Genomic DNA, 18,690 nt, shown 5'->3' with positions numbered 1-18,690 from the left:
TCCTTTCACAGTTTCAATGAAAAGGATACAATCTCTTACAATAAAGATTTTCTCATTTTATAATAACAATAACCACAATTAATAAAACAAATTCATCTTTAAAGAGTTGAAAGCAAAAGAGAGAAGACCCATATCAGTCTCTATATATGCAATAGATTTTCATCTTCATTGAAGCCTCTTAAAAACACCGAATTTTGACCAAGAGTGAGCAACTAATACAATTGTACATAGTATGCAACATATGTAAACAACAGAATTTGAGGGTATGATTTTCACACTGGATTACTTTCCAGCAGAAAAGATAGACCTTTACTCGGAGGTCCTCTCAGCTTTACCAAAAGTTTTACATGTCTAGCAAATGTTGTCTGCATATGCTCCTGCTTCAGTTGCCCTGGACACTAGGAAGTATTGGATTTTCAGAAAGTTCTCTTGATCGTCTTATCTTTCCATTCTTCTTCTCATACTCTTGTTTTAATTCTTCTAAACGCTTGGATATCTGATGAGAGCCATAATCAGATGTAAAATTATATCTGACTTGAATAAATATTATATAGTCTAGTAACATCCTGGCCATGCATTATTGTAGTGGCAATTATGTAGTGTGTAGGCAATTAGTTTTTTTTATTGGTACAGAAGAAACAGAATTATTAAAGGAAGTGGAAACAATTCTGAAACAACTTGTAAATATTCAATTTATATATGGTAAAGAACTAATTAAGCAATAGTGTAATACATTTCTCAATAAATGTCATACCAATATCTCCTCATATGCAATCACTTTGTATCTTGTCCTTTCTAGGGTAGCCACACATCCATCTTATCATTCTCATTTTTGTTACTCCCACATTTTTTTTCTTCTTGTCGCTTATAGTCCAACATTTACTATAATAGATAGACTACAGTGGTACAATAAAACTTCTCTTTGAGCTTTATATAAATTCTTATTCTAAGAGTTGGCTCCACTTTAAGCTCCTTTTGTAGAGGAGCTTAAACTGCAGAAGAGTTTATGTAAAGAATTCTACTGCCAACATATTTTTTACTTTCAGGGTTAAACCATCCCTTTGATTCACCAAAAACTACTTATGTTACCCTCTAAACCCCTTATCCTACTAGCAATCTCTTCTTACACTAGATTTTCAACCCCCAGTGTCCTCAGAAGGGATTCTGATAAATTTCTCTAAATAGTTATCCTTCATTCAATCCTATATTTTGAAGTTAGTTTCATTTATTCATTCGTATTCATGGCATGCACAAAAAGAACTAAAACCCCATCATCCTAGGTAGTTCGGATCTCTCTTGTACGCGTTGGCAATCCTTGCAAACCCTTTTGTCCCTATCCCTCACTTGTGTTTCTGTCATTGAAAAGACTAACATCCAATTTGTTTTACTATGAATTTATGAAAAATGCTAGAAAGCTGAAAAAATATGCATCATATTGTCAGCCAAGAAGCAGAACTTCTCAATATACAACTACAACTATCTTGACATGGAAACTACCAAATTAAAATGGTATTTAAACCGTGCTCTATATTTGAGCTGCATGTTCAAGGTAATGAACTGATCAAGGTTTGGCCCAGTAAAACCTTTTTTGCTCAGACTCTGCAAAAAAACTAAATGGAGACACATTTTCTACACATGGATTTAATGTAGTTTGATATCTTGGAACAAGACCAACTTTTAGGAGAATGTATCCGTAATACAATTAACATCACTTGATCAACTACATCAATAAATACGAGATTTAAAAGTAACAGATTATGTAACATTTAATTTTAAAAGTAACTTTGGATTTGACAAATAAAATGTATGCGGAAGTTACGAAGTGAAGGAAAACGTGCATCCTGCTCCAATTCATATCATTCATAGTCCATAACACAGTTTTTTAAGTGAAAAAATTAAAATGCAGAGAAAGGACGAGAACCTTGATAGAATAAGCCAGTGGTAACAATGTATCTGGATTCATTGCATCCTCGGGGAAGTTTTTCAAGGCATATATGAGTTTTTCGAAAGGTAGTTTAATCTGATAAAAAAAAAACAGAAACAGTGAGCAGAAATTTGCTTTGGTTTATAAAAGACACGGGTCACAAGGTCACATGATACTAACCAAGTCATCATGGCAGTACTTTAATAGGGCCAAGCCAACTTTAAAGACAATTTTAACACCCTGGAAGGATAAGAAAGTCATCATTATAGGTCCATATTTCTAACCAATAAATGGTTCTTCAAATGGAAAGCATAGCTAACCTCATAGAGAAAGACATCCCAAATTCGAAGAGCCAAATGAAATGGAAAGGAGTACGAAAAAACAGTTATGAACCACTGGCTAGCATACATGCTAGGATTTATCATTTCGTTCGAAAAATGTTCTCCCAACTTCAGTAGATGCTCCCTCACCAAGCATTCAAATTGAAAGAGGTATTGCTGTACCAGAGGCAATCCTGCCTGCAGTCAAAAAACAGTAATTTTGCTGAGAGTTATTATCATCAAATAGTATATAATATTAACAAGAAACGAGCAATTTAATACATATCCAGTTCTTTCCTCATAGAATATGTATCTTATATAAGGCAAGGATAATACATTGACACCATCAATAATCGAAACAAATAAATGCATGAAACAAAATAGCTACCAGATACAAGCCCTCCATTGGAGCATGAACGGCTCCTTTTAGCAATGCCACCAACAACCAAAATGCATCCTCCTCGCTCATATAAAGAAGCAAAAGTCCCGCTAAAAACCCCATCCCCTGTAGTTTTAAAATGATCAATATTATGAAATACTTTGTAACAAGCACAGAAAGGTGATGGGTTCCTGAGTAAAACCTGAACATAGCCTACATCTCTGTCAAAGACAGAGTAAGCTTTTAGAACATTGTAGAGGGACCGCTGCCCAGGTCCATGTCTCTGTTGGAAGAATACATGTGAAGGGAAGGTTCGAGAAATATCTCGAATTATATCCAGTTCAGAGGCAGATGTCTCGTATATGACTAGTTGCTGCAATAGGTATAATGTCTTGTCAATGCAGACTCCAAAACGTGGAATAGTAGGGTATTAAAACCCAAGATAATTTCAAAAAGTAAAGGAGGAAACCTCATTATAAAAAAAATGATTCTTTTAGGAAACAACTCCTGACTAGGATTTCATTGGAACAGCCAAATTAAATTTGATCAAATAACTTCAAATAATGTACACATCCATATTCAAGATAGTCTATAAGCTATTTATTACGATGACAAATATTGTTCAACTTAAAACACCCAGCATATAAACCATGATGATGGGACTGACAGCAAACACAAATACATACAGTGATAAAATAAAAAACGAAAGATGTGCAAATTAAAAGGATGAATATTCTTTAATTAATATTTATAGAACCATAACAAACGATAGACAAGCATTGAATCACTGTTCATATCTTAAAATTTATTCTACAAAATATATCTCAATTTTTCAAAGTATAAATTAAATTCATTACCTCATAAACTCCAGGGTTCATCAGCAACAGGTCTCGACTTCCAGATATCAATTGCCAAACAAGGCCCCTTAAGCAATCAGGAATTCCTTTCCTTATACGCCTTTTAACAACATGAGGTTTTCTCCTTAAATAATGCTTCCAGTCACTGCCACCAACCCCAATCATCTTCCTCCATTTTCTAACCCTTCTCTCCTCCCTATATCTGATGAGAGGTAAATGGTAATACAGGTAAAATCACTGGCCATATTTTATATACTCATTCATGCTTAAAACACAGAAAAACACAAATCAACAGGTGAAAAACAAAAATACCTCTCATACTCATAGGCTGCTCTATTCTTGAATAAGCCTTCAGAAGTATTAACATCCTGTTTTACAAACCCAAATCTATCTAATGCTCTTGGTGAAGGAACAGGACCTGGTTCATAGTCATCTAATCTTTTCTTTTCCATTCAAAACCACAAATTAGCTCTCTCAAACAAAAAGACAAATGAACTAGCTGGCTTCCCTAAACATCACAATGAGGAAAACCTGAAAAATAGAAATGCAAAAACCAAAAAATTGTGTCATTATGATTATCATTTTAAATTATTGAAAAAAATAATAAATAAGTTTTCCATACACAGTTGCAGTATTTGCTCATTTAATCTAAAGCATACACAACAAGTATGCAATATCAGAATAAAATGTACACGAGATTACAGTTTGCTCTGCCATAACCCATAAGCGTAATATTAACAAATAAAAACAGTGAGAATCCACTGGTTTGCCTAAAAACAAACAAAAATATCAAAAGGGGTGTAACATCCCAATTTTTCGTAAATAAATTTAAAAAGCTTTTTAGTAAAATAAATAAATAAATAAATAAATATAGAGCAAATAATAGGCTGAGTACCCTAGGTATAAATAGTTATGTTAAGTCAGCTGCCTCCTTTTGGCCTCATTTTCGTTTTTCCCCTTCTCCTCTCAAAACCCTTTCTTTTTCCCGCAGCCCACCAAACCAGTCTCAGAAAAACGACGATCTCGAACCCGTTCACCGTTGGATCGTCGTGAAATTTGAGTATCATGTTCGAAACAGAATTCCGAGCATTCTCACCGTTGGGAATTTTGATATCATGTCTGAACTGAGAGAAACACCCTTCGCATTGTAGCCTTTTTCTTTCCCGCAGAAACCCAGAGCTGTCTTGGTAAAACTACGATCCCGGTTTCGATAACCGTTGGATTATTGTGAAATTTGGATATGTTGTTCGAAATTCAATTCCGCACGCTTCCACCGTTGGGATTTGCGAGATAATATTAGTGGAGGGAGAAAAAGGAATCGCATGAAGACAGTATAAGTGGAGGTTTCAATCTCTTCTCCGTCTCTCTGACGTTTGGGAATTCTATCGGAGCAGTCGGAGGAATAACTGAAAGAATTTCAGGGAACCGCTAAAGATGTTGCTATCCCTGGCTGAAGACACGTGAGTCCGCTCAGAGGTAAGGGATGAGTTATTCACAGTTGGGGATTAGTGAGAACATGTGTAGGGATCCTTAGAGGATTAAATTGGGGTTTTATTTTGAGATGTTTATTAAATTGCAATTTTTCCTTTATGATTATAAATAAAATATTGATGTCCTAATGAAAATTGCTTGATAAATTGTGTTCTTGATATTTGTATATTTTGACCTATGATTTTGATATAATTGTGTAATATTAGTTAAGGGGTTTTAGTCCTAATGTTGTGATAGTGTTTTATATAAATTGTTATATTGAGGATATGAAATGATGATTCAAATTGTGAGTATGTGATGAATTGTAGAAGAATATGTTGCTTTGAGATTATAATATTGTTATTGAGATTGAGTATAAGTGTAAAGTTTAACATGTGTTAATTTGTGAGATACGTGTAAACATGTGATGGTGGATTGTCACACTATGAGAAGTGAAATTGTGAATGAGTTCTAGTTGTGGATAAGTGTGTAGTTAACACTTGATGTGAAATTACTTGTGTTGTAAGCTATGAATTGTACAATAACCCGACCAGTGTTATCTTGAGAAAAGCGTTGATGCGCAGTGTTATAGAGAAAATGTAGGTTTCCTATTTAGGAGCCAGTGTTAAATCATAGTGCGATTGTGTTGAACGTGTTTAAAACACGAGTGTAAGGTCGTGGGTATTGTATAATTCATGAGCAGTGTCTGCATGTAAAAAATTATTTTAGGGGTTGGACCTGAATCAGGAGGGAGAGGCCCTGACGGACTCTTCGGAGTGTAGGCCTTGGGGGTCACCGGGTTTGAGTGCTCCTTTAAGCCTATGCTGATCTCATATGGTTGGAGCATTCTCGCAAAAACATCGTGACCCTGACTGGTCTCCCTATGATCTTACTTAGTGAGAGTGACCTGACAAACCCATTGTGTGGTGTGTCTTGTTATGTACTCCTAAGCGCCCCAGGGTGGTTTTTCACTGACATGGTACCACATTGCATATAGGATTGAGTCTTAGCATAACTATTGCATATGCTTGCTAATTGATGTGTTATTATATCTTGATCGAAGTGTGGGATTCTTGTGTAATGTGATTGATAATTGAAAAGTGAATTTTGAATGATGAAGTAGTGAAGTTACGTGAGCTATGTTTAAGCAAGTGGTATCTCATTTATATAATATGTATATTTAATTATCTTGTTTCTCTATTAGCTAGGAATGTGATAACTCACTCCCTGTGTGTTGTTGTGTTTGGATCCTGTGATGATCTTGAACTTGTGTTCGGGGGAGCAGATGAATAGGTGGATGACTAAGAAGAACCTCATGCTAGAGGACACGGGAACACCACGCTCTGATAGGATGTGACATTAGGATATAGGTTCTATATTAATTGTATTGGACTTATATGATTTTCTTTGAGTCGAGATGACTTTATTATTTATTTGGACAAATTTGAATATGATGTAGAAGAAAGTGAATGTGAGCCTTTTATCCATTTGAAAAGCTTGTATTTAAAAATGTTTTAAAAATACTTTTAATTAATATTTGAATTTTTATTCCTTTATTAATATATATGTGAGGGGTAGAGGGTGTCACAAGGGGAGTCGGAGATTGAATCACAAAGAATCAAAGACAAAATTGAAGGAGAACATAAGCTGTTACCAGAGCAATCTGACAATGCATGTAGCAGGATTGGGATTTGTCGCAAATGAGGCCGTGGAAAGGAGGATTAGGTTTCGCTGCTTAGTCAATTAGGGTTCATAGCAAATGAGATTGCAGTCTGGATATTAGGGTTCTTCATTCACTTTAGATATGCAGCCACAGGCTCCTCATCATGCCTCGTGAAGGACTGAAGGGTGTGTGTGGTTACTGTCTAGTTAGTTGATCTATACTTTGGAAAATCAGACATAAAACAAAAAACATTTGAAAAATAAATGGGTCAGTCTAAATATCCCATTTTGAAAACATGAACAGCCCTAATACTCAACCATTAGACAATGTTAGCATATTGTGAATGTTGGGCCTTTAACCCATGTTTATAAGAGAATGTCTACATGGCAAGAGGAGATTGGAGAGGAATATTCTGCCATGATGGGAAAGATAGTGGAGGACATGTTATAGGGGAGAAAGTGTAGGGAGTGTAGTTTGGTAGGGGAGAAATTTTTGTATGCCCGGGAATCATGATTCTTGGGAATCGTGAATCCTGGGAATCGTGTTTCTTGGGAATGAAAAAAAATTGTTTTTGTTGATCATTGGGAATCTTTAAATAATTTTTCTAAGAATCAAAGAGTTCTCTCTAACATCAAGAAACCAGAAAATTACTAAAGAACAAAATATATCAATAAAATATTTTTCAAATCATACATGAAAGTGAAACCCCTAGTGAGATATAGACTAATATCAAGTGCACTGCTGGTTGGATGATTAATGAGCATTAAAAGGCCAAGGATTGAAGAACAAAGGGATGTGATTTATGCTGTGGTGATATTGTCCCATGTGTCATGCATAAGCAAAAAATGTGTATTTTGGTATGTGTCTATAAGTTAGGTGTTAATGCATTGCCCCTTTGATTGATTTGAGCTTAACGAAAAATAGAATCCTAAAACATTGGTAGCCTAAAATTGATACAGGTACTAGATGCCATAGACTGATGCACAGATAAAAAGTAAATGTATTTTTTGCAGGGGGGGAGGGGGGAGTCCTCTTCCAACAGTAATACTTTCAAAGATTGCCAGAATAGATTCTTAACATCTAAGCCCCCTTATTCACTAATTAAGCATTCTGTCATCTAACACAGAATACATTGAACTACAGAATTCACTCTCAAAAGTTCTCCAATAGCAAAAATCAAAATCTATTAAAATAAAAATTGTAGCATCACGTATAATACTTAATAGCATGTTCTGCAGCCATGTATGCTACTGTGTTTTATTAAATTTTTCAAGGCATACTTAACATGTGGACATAATAAAAATAATAGAATAACTACTTACCAATCCTAATAAAAACTTCGTACCCCATTGCCCAGAGGCTCTTCGCTATGCGAAGGTATGGGGGAGGGATATATTGTACGCAGCCTTACCCTTGCATATGCAAAGAGGCTGTTTCCGGATTCGAACCCATGACCAACAAGTCACCAAGGCACAACTTTACCGCTGCACCAGGGCTCGCCCTCTACTTACCAATCCTAATACCCAGAAATAATTATTAGATGGTTAGGTGATTTACACCTTATTATAAGCAAAAAATACATGATAGAAAAGAGGATGGTAAAGCATAATTGAATGTATCTAGAGTAGCAAAAAACACAAACAGACCTGTTAATTTCAATCCTTTTATGAACCAAAGTACTAACTTAAGGTTCCATTCTAAAAATCCATGCCCCTCCAAATATGATTGGTACAAAAAAGAAAAAAAACACTACTTTTCCCTCTTTCATATTCTTCAGTTTCAGAAAGTAACAAAATTTAGGTGAAGTTAGAAGGAAATTTGACAATTACACCAATTATGTAAAAGTACTTAGTTTCAACAACACTGATTTTTCCCAATATTCAAGAACTACAGTGATTCATTCATCTATACAGCTAACACTAATTTTTCTTCATAGTAGAACATGCATAGGTGCACTACAGTAAAAGAAAACTGTTTTTCTCTCTTTCATATTCATAATTTTCTTTCACACATTGCTCAAGCAAAAAACAAATAAATAAAAGACTAGCACACGCTCATATCTTCTCACCCAAGCACCACCGGAGCAGGGATCACTCACATTTTTTTTTGTCTTATTCAATCTCATATTCTTGTATCACACAAACATTGATCCAAAAAGGAAACATATTCCACATCATTGACCAAAATATTCACTTCAAATATCAAATGAATTCAAACTGATTCCAATATCAAATTCTTTGAAAAAATGAATTCCCCATCTAAACTACCCCATCCAAACACACTATAAGATCATTAATGAAAAACATACTTCTTTATTCTTCACTCAGTTACATACAAGTGAATGCCTGTTCTAAACAGAAGAATATGTATATGATGTGCTCCCAAAGACGCCTTATCTCTAAATTTCAGTTTTTTTTTTTCCATTCAACATTAAGCACAAAACCCAATACAGATAGAACAGTAACGGTGCTAAGAAAACAATACCCAACTAAAAAAGCTTGAATTTTTCATTAACCATACGTACCATCATTCCGTTGGAACCCAACTCCCGTTGCTTTTGTCAATTGAAGAAATTGCAGATTATACGGTCCAATGGTGAGAGAAGAAACAGAAGGAGCACCCAAATTGTGAATGTTGCGAGCAAAGAAGAAAAGGGTGAAAAGATCAAATGATCAAAGGTTTTGAATTGGTGAATATTGGGAATTTCAGAAATGAATGGAGGACTGTGAGGATTGTGATTGTGAATTTTGAAGAAACACACAAACACAAGAAAAAAAGAAAGAAAGAAGATAATGGCGTGAATTGGGGTGGCCGGCAACAACCTCGGAAATGGGAACGGAAGGGGATGGGGGCGTTTTCAACAAGAACGAATCAAAATACTAAAATTAAATAGGCTTAAATATTTTAGACATCCTCAAATATATATGAATTTTCCAACCAATGCCAAAAAATATTATGTTCACCTGAAACTTCAAAAAAAGGTTTATGGGAGGTCTTCGTTCAAAGCCTATGACGTGTATGATAGTTTCACATGTCAGTCATACACGACGGAGCCAATATACTTTTCACATGACGTGTCACATAAATTTTTATTATTTTATATTTAATTTAATTTAATAAAGTTAAGGGAAAATTGCAAATTTTTTATCTCCCATTTTGTCTTTAATTTTGGATTTTATCCCCAGATAAATTAATTTATAAATTTTGTTCTCGTATTTATTAAAATCATATAATGTTGGTCCCTCAAGCCACAATTGAACTTTAATCGTTAGCAAGTGACGTTGACTCACACATGTCAACGTCTAAGAGGCACGTCAACGACAGATATGCAATGTGCTTCAAACACTTCAGCAGCGGCAAAATCACCAAATTGGGTCCTTTTTACAAATTAATTATCAAAATGGGTCTGTTTCATTTTTATTTACCAAGGGGATCTGTTATTTTACTACAAAGCGCTTACCTGAGGGGCGCGTTCTACCAGAACGCGACACGTGGCGTGACTTGACAGGACGATGGGACATGGGTGGAAGTGGTGGCCTGCCAGGCACGACCACTAGTGGTGGCCTGCCAGGCGCTACCAGTAGTGGTGGGGCCCCAGGCGCGACCACTAGTGGTCGTGCCTGGCAGGCCACCACTTCCACCCCTGTCCCATCGTCCTGTCATGTCACACCACGTGTCGCGTTCTGGTGGAACGCGCCCCTCAGGTAAGCGCTTTGTAGTAAAATAACAGACCCCCTTGGTAAATAAAAATGAAACAGACCCATTTTGATAATTAATTTGTAAAAGGGACCCAATTTGGTGATTTTGCCCTTCAGCAGCAGCTATTGAACTCATGCCCACCTTAAGTTCATGACCACAAAGGGAGATCTCAAATCCTGCAAATTATAAGATAAATGAAAGTAAATAAACAACGCATTAATATTGAATAAATAATTGCAGAATTCAAGTGCAAATCATTTGCAGCATTGGTCTTATCCAAACCCAAATGGCTTTGATCCCCTTTATTTGAAGTTTCTATTTGAGGCTCCACCACCTCACTTGTAGCCCTAACATCTTTGAGTGCAGGGATTTGTTGACTCTCATCTAACTCATCATTTTATATTGACTTGTCAACATGTTCATCATTTTGTTTAGTATCAAATAGTAATAGAATGAGAGCCAAAAGCAGTTTCAATTTTTCCTGATGCATTTTTCTCAGAGATCTATGGCCATTAGAAGAAGTAAAACCACTATGAGGTGATAACTCATCACCGTTTTTAGATATTGCAATGCTCTCTTGTTCATTTTCATCAACTGCAGGACAACTTACATTAGATTCCTCTGTTCAATTTTGAATCTCCAATGAAGAACCTATATCTTGTAAATAAGCATTTCTAGCCTGCTGACCAAAATCTTGTAGCTCCAAATAGCTTTTGAAAACATTCTCCCTCTTGATACTTGATGCAACCCCTTCTGAATCAGTTTTTAGGGTTTTCTTTAGGGTTACCGTAAAAAAAATTACCACAATGGGTTAAAAAGAAGGAAAATTTTTAAAAACAAAAAATAATAAACCAAATAAAAAAAACTCAAATCATTTTTTGAATTGAGTTTTTTTTATAAAAAAAGGCATGTTTAGAAATAGATTTTCCAGGGGCCGATTTCGTGTGTTAAAAAAAATTAAAATATAGTTTAGAAATTAGGTATGTTTTAATAAATGCAAGTAAGAAATTGATGTAGAAGGGACCGATCTCTCACTATCAATAATAAAATGTATCATAGATACATATATTTTTTGGGATATATTATTTAGATAAATATTTTTTTTATATTTCTGGGATGAAAAAATCCAAACCAACACCCATTACAAGAATATAGCAACACTCATAATCATGAGGCTTAATTATATAATTAGTCTCTTAATTATTGATAAAAATTTAATTGGATCGTTTAATTCTTAAAAAAAATCAATTAATCAGATCCTTTAATTATTAAAAACAATACAATTGTATCATTTTCATCCAATTGGAGCTGATCCCGTCAGTTGCAAGTTTTGGCGGTTTAAAATTACTATTTTACATAGTTTCTTATTTGAACATATGTAAAATGAGCACATGTGCATCAATTTATATAAGAACCGGTGTAATATATCTTTTAGAACTTGCCTCCCACTTTTATTTTTACCTGCTACATTATACCATTTTATACTTTAACGACGTGTCAGTTACAATCGTCCATTTTTTTTTTGTCAATGTTTATCATTTAAAAATATCATTCCACCAACTGATATAAATAAGGATAAAATTAAAATGTAATATCTCAGTAATCCTTAAGTATTGTTCTCCAATTAAAATTAGAGTGTTATCTTACTAATTTAAGTACTATAGAGTTGAATTAATTATTAGATAGGTTATCAAAGGTAAAACTTAATTTTGATTAGAGACCAATAAAAATACATAAAAAAGTTTAATTAACATACATGGACAATATAAAATATTTTTTATATTATCATCCAATTATAAATTATCATGAAAGATAAAATTATTAATTTTTAAATAATCATTTTAAAATTCTAATTTAGATAATTTTTAACTATTTAACAATGTAATTTTTTTATACTTTTTTTGGGTGAAAATTAAAGTCTACTAAGAAATTACATTTAGATTTTATACTTAATAATGGATAGAGTAACACTGATGTATCGATGCTTTTACTAGATCAAATGGAGCGATTGACATGTGAAAGATTGAATCTTGGAGTCCCGAAGACTCAGGTACGAGATTGACACGTAATAGACTAATAATACTACTAGACTAGATATACCCAAAAAAGAAAGAAAAGAAAAGATATACCAGCATTGAAGAAGCACTCTGTTCACCTTCCTCGTCCACTAGAAACAGTTCCTGCCTTCATTTTACATGACATGATATCATGAGATCAGGTAATAATAAATGCCCTTCTTGTTAATGTTCTTGTTCATGTTACTGTATAAATGTTTCTGTGCAATTCTTTATCTCCTCATCCTCTTGTGTTTCCAAGCTTCAAACTTTCTTTATGGGGGTAATGCTGTTTATATGCCACTAGCAGGTTTTATGGGTTTATAGCTTTGATTGTGGAAGAAGCATGGCTTGTTTTTCTCTACCTTGCAATACTGGGTCATTTGCTACCCCAACTTTGACTCAAAGAAGATATTTGGGTGTGTGTGGAGGTTTGTGCACTAGGTCATTTGTTTTTACTTCTCTAGGGTTTAACCAATGCTTCAAATTTCAACATGAGTTGGTGTGGAACAAGGAGCTAGGGTATTGTGGTAGTAGAAGTAGAATTCCCTCATTGAGGGTTCCTTATTGTTGCAAGACTCCACATGGTGTTTCAAGTAAAATTGAGCCACTTGTGAGTAGAAGCAAGGGTGAGAGGAAGACTCACTATGGTAAGGGTGGAAGTGATGGGCTGAGGAAGAGATTTTCGTTGAGACTGCGGCCAAGGTTACGGTTATTGGCTATGAGAATGAAAAGGGCTTCCATTAGGTCCATTTTGAATGAGGTGGGGATCTTTATTCGTAAGAACATTAGAGCAGTGACATTTTCTGCTTCAATTTCTACCGTGTTCTGCCTTTGTTTCTTGTTTCTAAAATTGACTACACTCCCCCCTCCTAAAAGTGTTCCATATTCCAACTTGATCATCAGCCTTCAGAATGGATATGTTGAAAAGGTTTTAGTTGAAGAGGGGTCGCGACGCATATATTACAATATGAAGTCCCAGCATATTGAAAATGATGGGGTTTCTGGGGAAGAATCTGAAGTGGCAGATGTTTCAATTGATAAGGATGTTGATAAGATTGGGAGTGAGGGTACTTCTGGAGCTGGCCAAACTCCAGTGGGGAATGTACTAAAGAAATTCTCCAAGACTCGAGCTTCAATCCCTGAGTGGCAGTATTCCACAAGAAAAATAGATCATGATGAAAAGTTCCTTGTTAGTTTGATGAGAGAAAAAGGGGTTACATATAGCTCTGCCCCTCAATCTGTACTAAGGTCAATGAGGAGTACTTTGATCACTGTGATAACACTGTGGATACCTTTAATTCCATTGATGTGGCTTCTGTATCGCCAACTTTCTGCTGCTAACAGTCCCGCAAGGAAGCAGAGACCGAATGGTCAGACAGTTGGATTTGATGATGTGGAAGGCATTGATTCTGCAAAAGTAGAGCTCATAGAGGTAATTATTTCATACTATAATGTTTATAAATTATAATAAATATGTAGCATACTTTTGTTAGTTTGGCTAAGAAGTGACAGTTACTGCTGACATGATTTCTTTTTCCTCCACTGGGGAAGTATCCTGTATTCCTGTTGTATTCACAACTAAGTACGAGTTGGGTTTGCAGTTAGCAATCCTTTGGCTTTGTCAATTAGTTTTTAAAAAGATTAAGAACGCTGGGGGTACTAATTGGTTAATAATGCTAGTATTGTTGTACTTTACTTTTTCTTTAGAATTCTCAAAACTATATGGCTGAAAATTATGTGGCTAACTGACTTGGTAGTATTATAAACTGATAATAGTGTCGGTAGATAATAATAGTTTGCTAGATATGATGAGCATCTTTTGTTTTTTATTTCATTTTGCATTTCTATTAATTTATCACTTGGAAGATGGAATCAGTGATCAATAGTACATAATTTAGCTTATGACATGGTACAAAAGGCATAAAAGCTTTAGTATCAGGAGCTAAGAAAGTGCCACTAACTCCATGGTTTATAATTTATGAGATGTGACAGTATTTATAGATAATATTCTGGTTTTCATATAACCAAATCCAGAATTTATTATCTTCAAATAATAATTGTGTTCAAATCCATTTGACTGTCCAGATAAAGAAAACTGTTATCATGCAATTTTTTTTGCGTCAAAAACAAAATCATTTCTTCCTAAGGTTCTGTTATGCACTTATGTTAGTTCTTTTCAATCATAAAATATCATGTAGTTCTCTGCATTGATCTTATCTGCTTTACTATTGAAATATTCTAGGATTGGCTCATACTTCTTGATGTTGCCGTATGAACATACTAAGTAGGGTTGGAAAATTAATTAAGACATTGAAACAAGGTTTCACTGCCAATTAGATATGCTTAGAGGTTGTCATTTAGAATTACTTTTGCCTCATAGTTATAAGTATAGCCTATGGCAAATAGATGCATTATCTTGAGAGTAAACTTGAATGCATCAAAATATTGTAGTTGAAATGTTTTATTTGTATGAACTATGAACTGAATAAGGACAGGTATTAGAAAGTTTGTCCATTGGCTTGTTAGTTACAAATGTTTGATTAGGTACATAGGGGAAATCAGATTTGAGGGATTCATTATGTGAGTTTGATAGTTTTTGTGTGAAAGTAGAAATCTTAGTGAAGGGGAAAGGTAAGCCCTTGGAGAAGAGACCTCAGACCTCTTTCTTACTCTCAATGATTTAATAAAATTGTTCATTTGGTTTCATTTGTTTCTATTGATTTTCCATTTCTTCTCTCTTGGTTCATAACATATTCGCTGATTAATGACCATTGACCAATGTATATTGCTTTGAGATATGTAACCATTTTGTTGAAAAATATTAGATAGAGAAAGTAATGGTTTGGAAGAGTTAGGGAGAGAGAGATAGAAAAACAAACAACATGAAAAGGTTAGGATGAAGCATGGAAGAATATTATATCATATTCTGTTAATTAATTGGCCGCATCCAATCATTGAGTATGGAGGACTAAATTGTAACAGCGGGAAAATGGATTTCCAATCATATTATAGTGGATTAAAATACTTTTTAGTAGAATTTTTCTTATCAATGGTTAAGCAACTTTTTGTGTTGTTGTTATCGACATAGTCCCTTTTGTAGATAGTTTCATGTCTGCAAGGGGATATAAATTATCAAAAGCTAGGGGCAAAGTTACCTAGAGGTGTGTTGCTGGTTGGTCCTCCTGGAACTGGGAAGACACTACTTGCACGTGCAGTGGCAGGGGAAGCTGGTGTACCCTTTTTCACTGTATCCGCCAGTGAGTTTGTGGAGTTGTTTGTTGGAAGAGGGGCAGCTAGAATCAGAGACCTTTTCAATGCAGCAAGGAAATTTGCACCATCAATCATATTCATTGACGAACTTGATGCAGTTGGAGGCAAGCGTGGAAGAAGTTTCAATGATGAACGTGACCAGACGTTAAATCAGGCAAGTTTACTTATACATTGTGCCTTTAGCGAAACCAATGATCTCCAATAGGATATGGCTCACTACTGAATACTCAGGATTGTCACATTCTGTATATATTGAGTTGGTGGGAAGATAATGTTCAAAAGTCCTGTTTCTTCAATTATTTCACAGTACTAGTATATTAGCATATACTTTCTACATGAAGAGCAAATACTTCATATGTTGATTGTAATTTGAAGCATTGAAGATAGAAATGTGTCATATGCTCTGAATAGTTGTTATATGCTCTTAAGCTGAAATTCAAAGTATTTTCTGTCTATGTAGTTGCTGACAGAAATGGATGGATTTGAATCCGAGATGAGAGTGGTTGTCATTGCAGCAACTAACCGGCCAGAAGCCTTGGATCCAGCTCTATGTCGCCCTGGTCGTTTCTCAAGAAAAGTATATGTAGGTGAACCTGATGAAGAAGGAAGGAGAAAGATATTGGCTGTGCATCTAAGAGGAGTTCCTTTGGAGGAGGACACTAGCATCATTTGCCATTTAATTGCTTCTCTTACTACTGGTTTAGTAGGTGCTGATCTGGCAAATGTTGTCAATGAGGCCGCTTTGCTTGCTGCTCGTAGAGGTAACACCAATTACAATTTTTATATTTAATGTATGATTGCTTCAATTTACTTTAGAGAAATAATCACCTATTTTTTTTAGTTTTCTCAGAGAATTTTCGAAAAATAAGCGATTATTTCCCCAAAATTAATCCAAACCATACATGCTCTAAATCACTAGTCACTAAGCTTGCTGCATTCACAAATTAGCATTTCTCAATAGATTGTATCTCAACTAATGTTTAACTATTTGACCATATATATCAAGTGTTGTGACATCTAATCCTGGATAAATTAGTTTTAGCTGCCTATAAAGAGGTGACCAAATGGGCTGCCTGACTTGATGAGGGTTGTGGGCTGTAACAGGCTAGGTAAAAAAAAGTCTAGATTCAATTCAGGCCTCTAAAATGAAGCCCAAGCCCAATGAAAGTCCAATTTTTTGGACTTTTGACGGGTTTTGTGGGCTAAGCCTGAATCAGGCCATGATCAGATAGATCAGACTAAAAGGTTTGTGTTTAACCCAGGTCAAATTTAAAACCCAAGCACTACATTTCATCGAGCAGGTTCAGACCAGCCGCGTTAACCTGATCCATTTTGCTGCCTACTATCTTCCCACTACACACATTCCTTCTGCTCTCTCCACCTTTATTGACGATTTCTTTTAGTTTGCTTTTGCTTAAACAATGAAATGTATACACTTTCAAGTCTGCTGAATTTAGGAGTGACCAGTAAGTCATGTATATATTTGGACTTTGCAGGTAGTGAAACTGTGGCAAGGGAAGATATAATGGAAGCTATTGAAAGAGCGAAATTCGGAATCAATGACGAACAATTGAGGTCTAGTAAAATAAGCAAGGAGCTAAGCAAGCTATTCCCTTGGATGCCATCATTGATGGGAAAAAGTGAGAGGAGACAGGATGACCAGCAAGGACCATTAGGTTATCAATCCCTGAGTTCATGAATTTGCTTATATTTTCCCTCAATATTTATTCATTTCATTGTTACCCTTCACACGATGCTCAACAATTTTTGCCTCTACCAACTTCATTATGCTTTTCTAGGATTAGGATAGGAGATTCTTAGCACCCAAACGCTCGTTATACATATCACTAGCTGTACCTTGTCAAGGAAGAATATAAAATAAGAAAGGGTTAAATATGTTTAGTTGTTGCAAATAGGGAAATGTTCTTTTTTAGTTCCTAGAAATTTGCCTTATTTTAAATTGTAATTTATGAAAATGTTTCAGATGTGGTTCTTGTCTTTCCCTTTCTCTTCATGTAACTGTTATTAATAGGAATCACATCTAATACATTTTCTATAAAATGAAAGATGAAAAGGAAATGTTTTTTTTTTCTTTTTCCTTCCTTTAGGAACTAAAAGTGAACATTTTTTTATTTGTAGATATTAAAAATATATTTAATAAGAAAACACTCATAGCTTGACATTTCACTACGCAGCTGTGAATAAGTTCTCTCCACTATGGTATTGAATAAGTTCTTTGCTATAAGGCATATGGCCACTTTGGCTGTTCTAGATTCCACCTTCTCTACTGATTTACAAAATGTGGTGTCTGCATCAACAGGTTTGCCTTATCGTTTTATTCAAGGTCCTTGACATAGAGCTTGTTCTATTGGTTTTCATGGGGTTAGCATCCCCCCTTGATATTTGGTTGCACATTTCATACCACAAATTTGATAAAGAATTGGTCTCCCTAGATAAGTGAACCAGTGTAGTTGTGCGGCAATTGCAACGAAATTTAAGTAATAATGATAGTGGCAAAAAATAAAAATAAAAATCTAGTCCTTGATTTTGTGGTAGTGGGGTAACGTAATTTTTGGCACACACCTGACATACCAATTAATTTTATAACTTACCAGTTGTAACCTAGCTTTAAAATGTTAATTTAATTATAATGCACTGATCTAATTATGGATTACCATTTGCACGTTTCTATAATAATTATTTTAAAAGTTATTTGGGATTATTTTAATTAATAATGTAAAAGTATTTATATTCAAAGATAAATTAACCATAGCAAAAGTCATTGACACACTAAGTTTTGTATTTGGTTTTCTTAATCCAAATTTGGGATTTGATCTTTAATTTGGATATGGACTCGCGATTGAATGTATTATTTTATTTTAAAATGGACCAACTTAGAGTCTTAGACGAAGGGAAATTAGTTAGATGTTATATAGAAATTGTAGATAATTTCTTATTATGTAAAAAATGATTTATTATCTTTTTAGTTTTTAAATTTTTTAAAATTTCTGTTTTTAGTCTGGGTAGGATAGGGGAAGAAGGGAGAGAGTG

At 34.7% G+C, this 18,690-nt stretch overlaps 2 protein-coding genes across 3 annotated transcripts; one reads left to right on the top strand and one right to left on the bottom strand.

Moving 5' to 3' along the window:
* Nucleotides 1-35: 35 nt before the first annotated feature.
* On the bottom strand, nucleotides 36-9,625 carry LOC114380882 (ecotropic viral integration site 5 protein homolog). The gene is made up of 9 exons (XM_028339995.1): nucleotides 9,138-9,625; nucleotides 3,793-4,011; nucleotides 3,481-3,682; nucleotides 2,826-2,996; nucleotides 2,633-2,749; nucleotides 2,245-2,442; nucleotides 2,105-2,164; nucleotides 1,922-2,020; nucleotides 36-496 (listed from the first exon to the last, which is right to left on the bottom strand). The coding sequence occupies exons 2-9, from the start codon at nucleotides 3,930-3,932 to the stop codon at nucleotides 383-385; spliced, it is 1,101 nt and encodes a 366-aa protein (XP_028195796.1). The 5' UTR covers nucleotides 3,933-4,011; nucleotides 9,138-9,625; the 3' UTR covers nucleotides 36-382.
* Nucleotides 9,626-12,351: 2,726 nt separating this feature from the next.
* Nucleotides 12,352-17,622, top strand: LOC114382565 (probable inactive ATP-dependent zinc metalloprotease FTSHI 3, chloroplastic). 2 transcript variants are annotated; one of them, XM_028342074.1, is made up of 5 exons: nucleotides 12,352-12,530; nucleotides 12,677-13,801; nucleotides 15,470-15,793; nucleotides 16,100-16,400; nucleotides 17,136-17,622. In XM_028342074.1, the coding sequence occupies exons 2-5, from the start codon at nucleotides 12,713-12,715 to the stop codon at nucleotides 17,336-17,338; spliced, it is 1,917 nt and encodes a 638-aa protein (XP_028197875.1). In that variant the 5' UTR covers nucleotides 12,352-12,530; nucleotides 12,677-12,712; the 3' UTR covers nucleotides 17,339-17,622. The 2 variants fall into 2 exon arrangements, with proteins under 2 accessions (XP_028197875.1, XP_028197876.1); XM_028342075.1 differs by having other exon boundaries at nucleotides 12,674-13,801.
* The last annotated feature ends 1,068 nt before the right edge of the window (nucleotides 17,623-18,690 follow it).

Source organism: Glycine soja, chromosome 13, assembly GCF_004193775.1.
Source record: "Glycine soja cultivar W05 chromosome 13, ASM419377v2, whole genome shotgun sequence".
Lineage (NCBI taxonomy): Eukaryota > Viridiplantae > Streptophyta > Magnoliopsida > Fabales > Fabaceae > Glycine > Glycine soja.
This window is presented reverse-complemented; position numbering and strand designations above follow the sequence as displayed.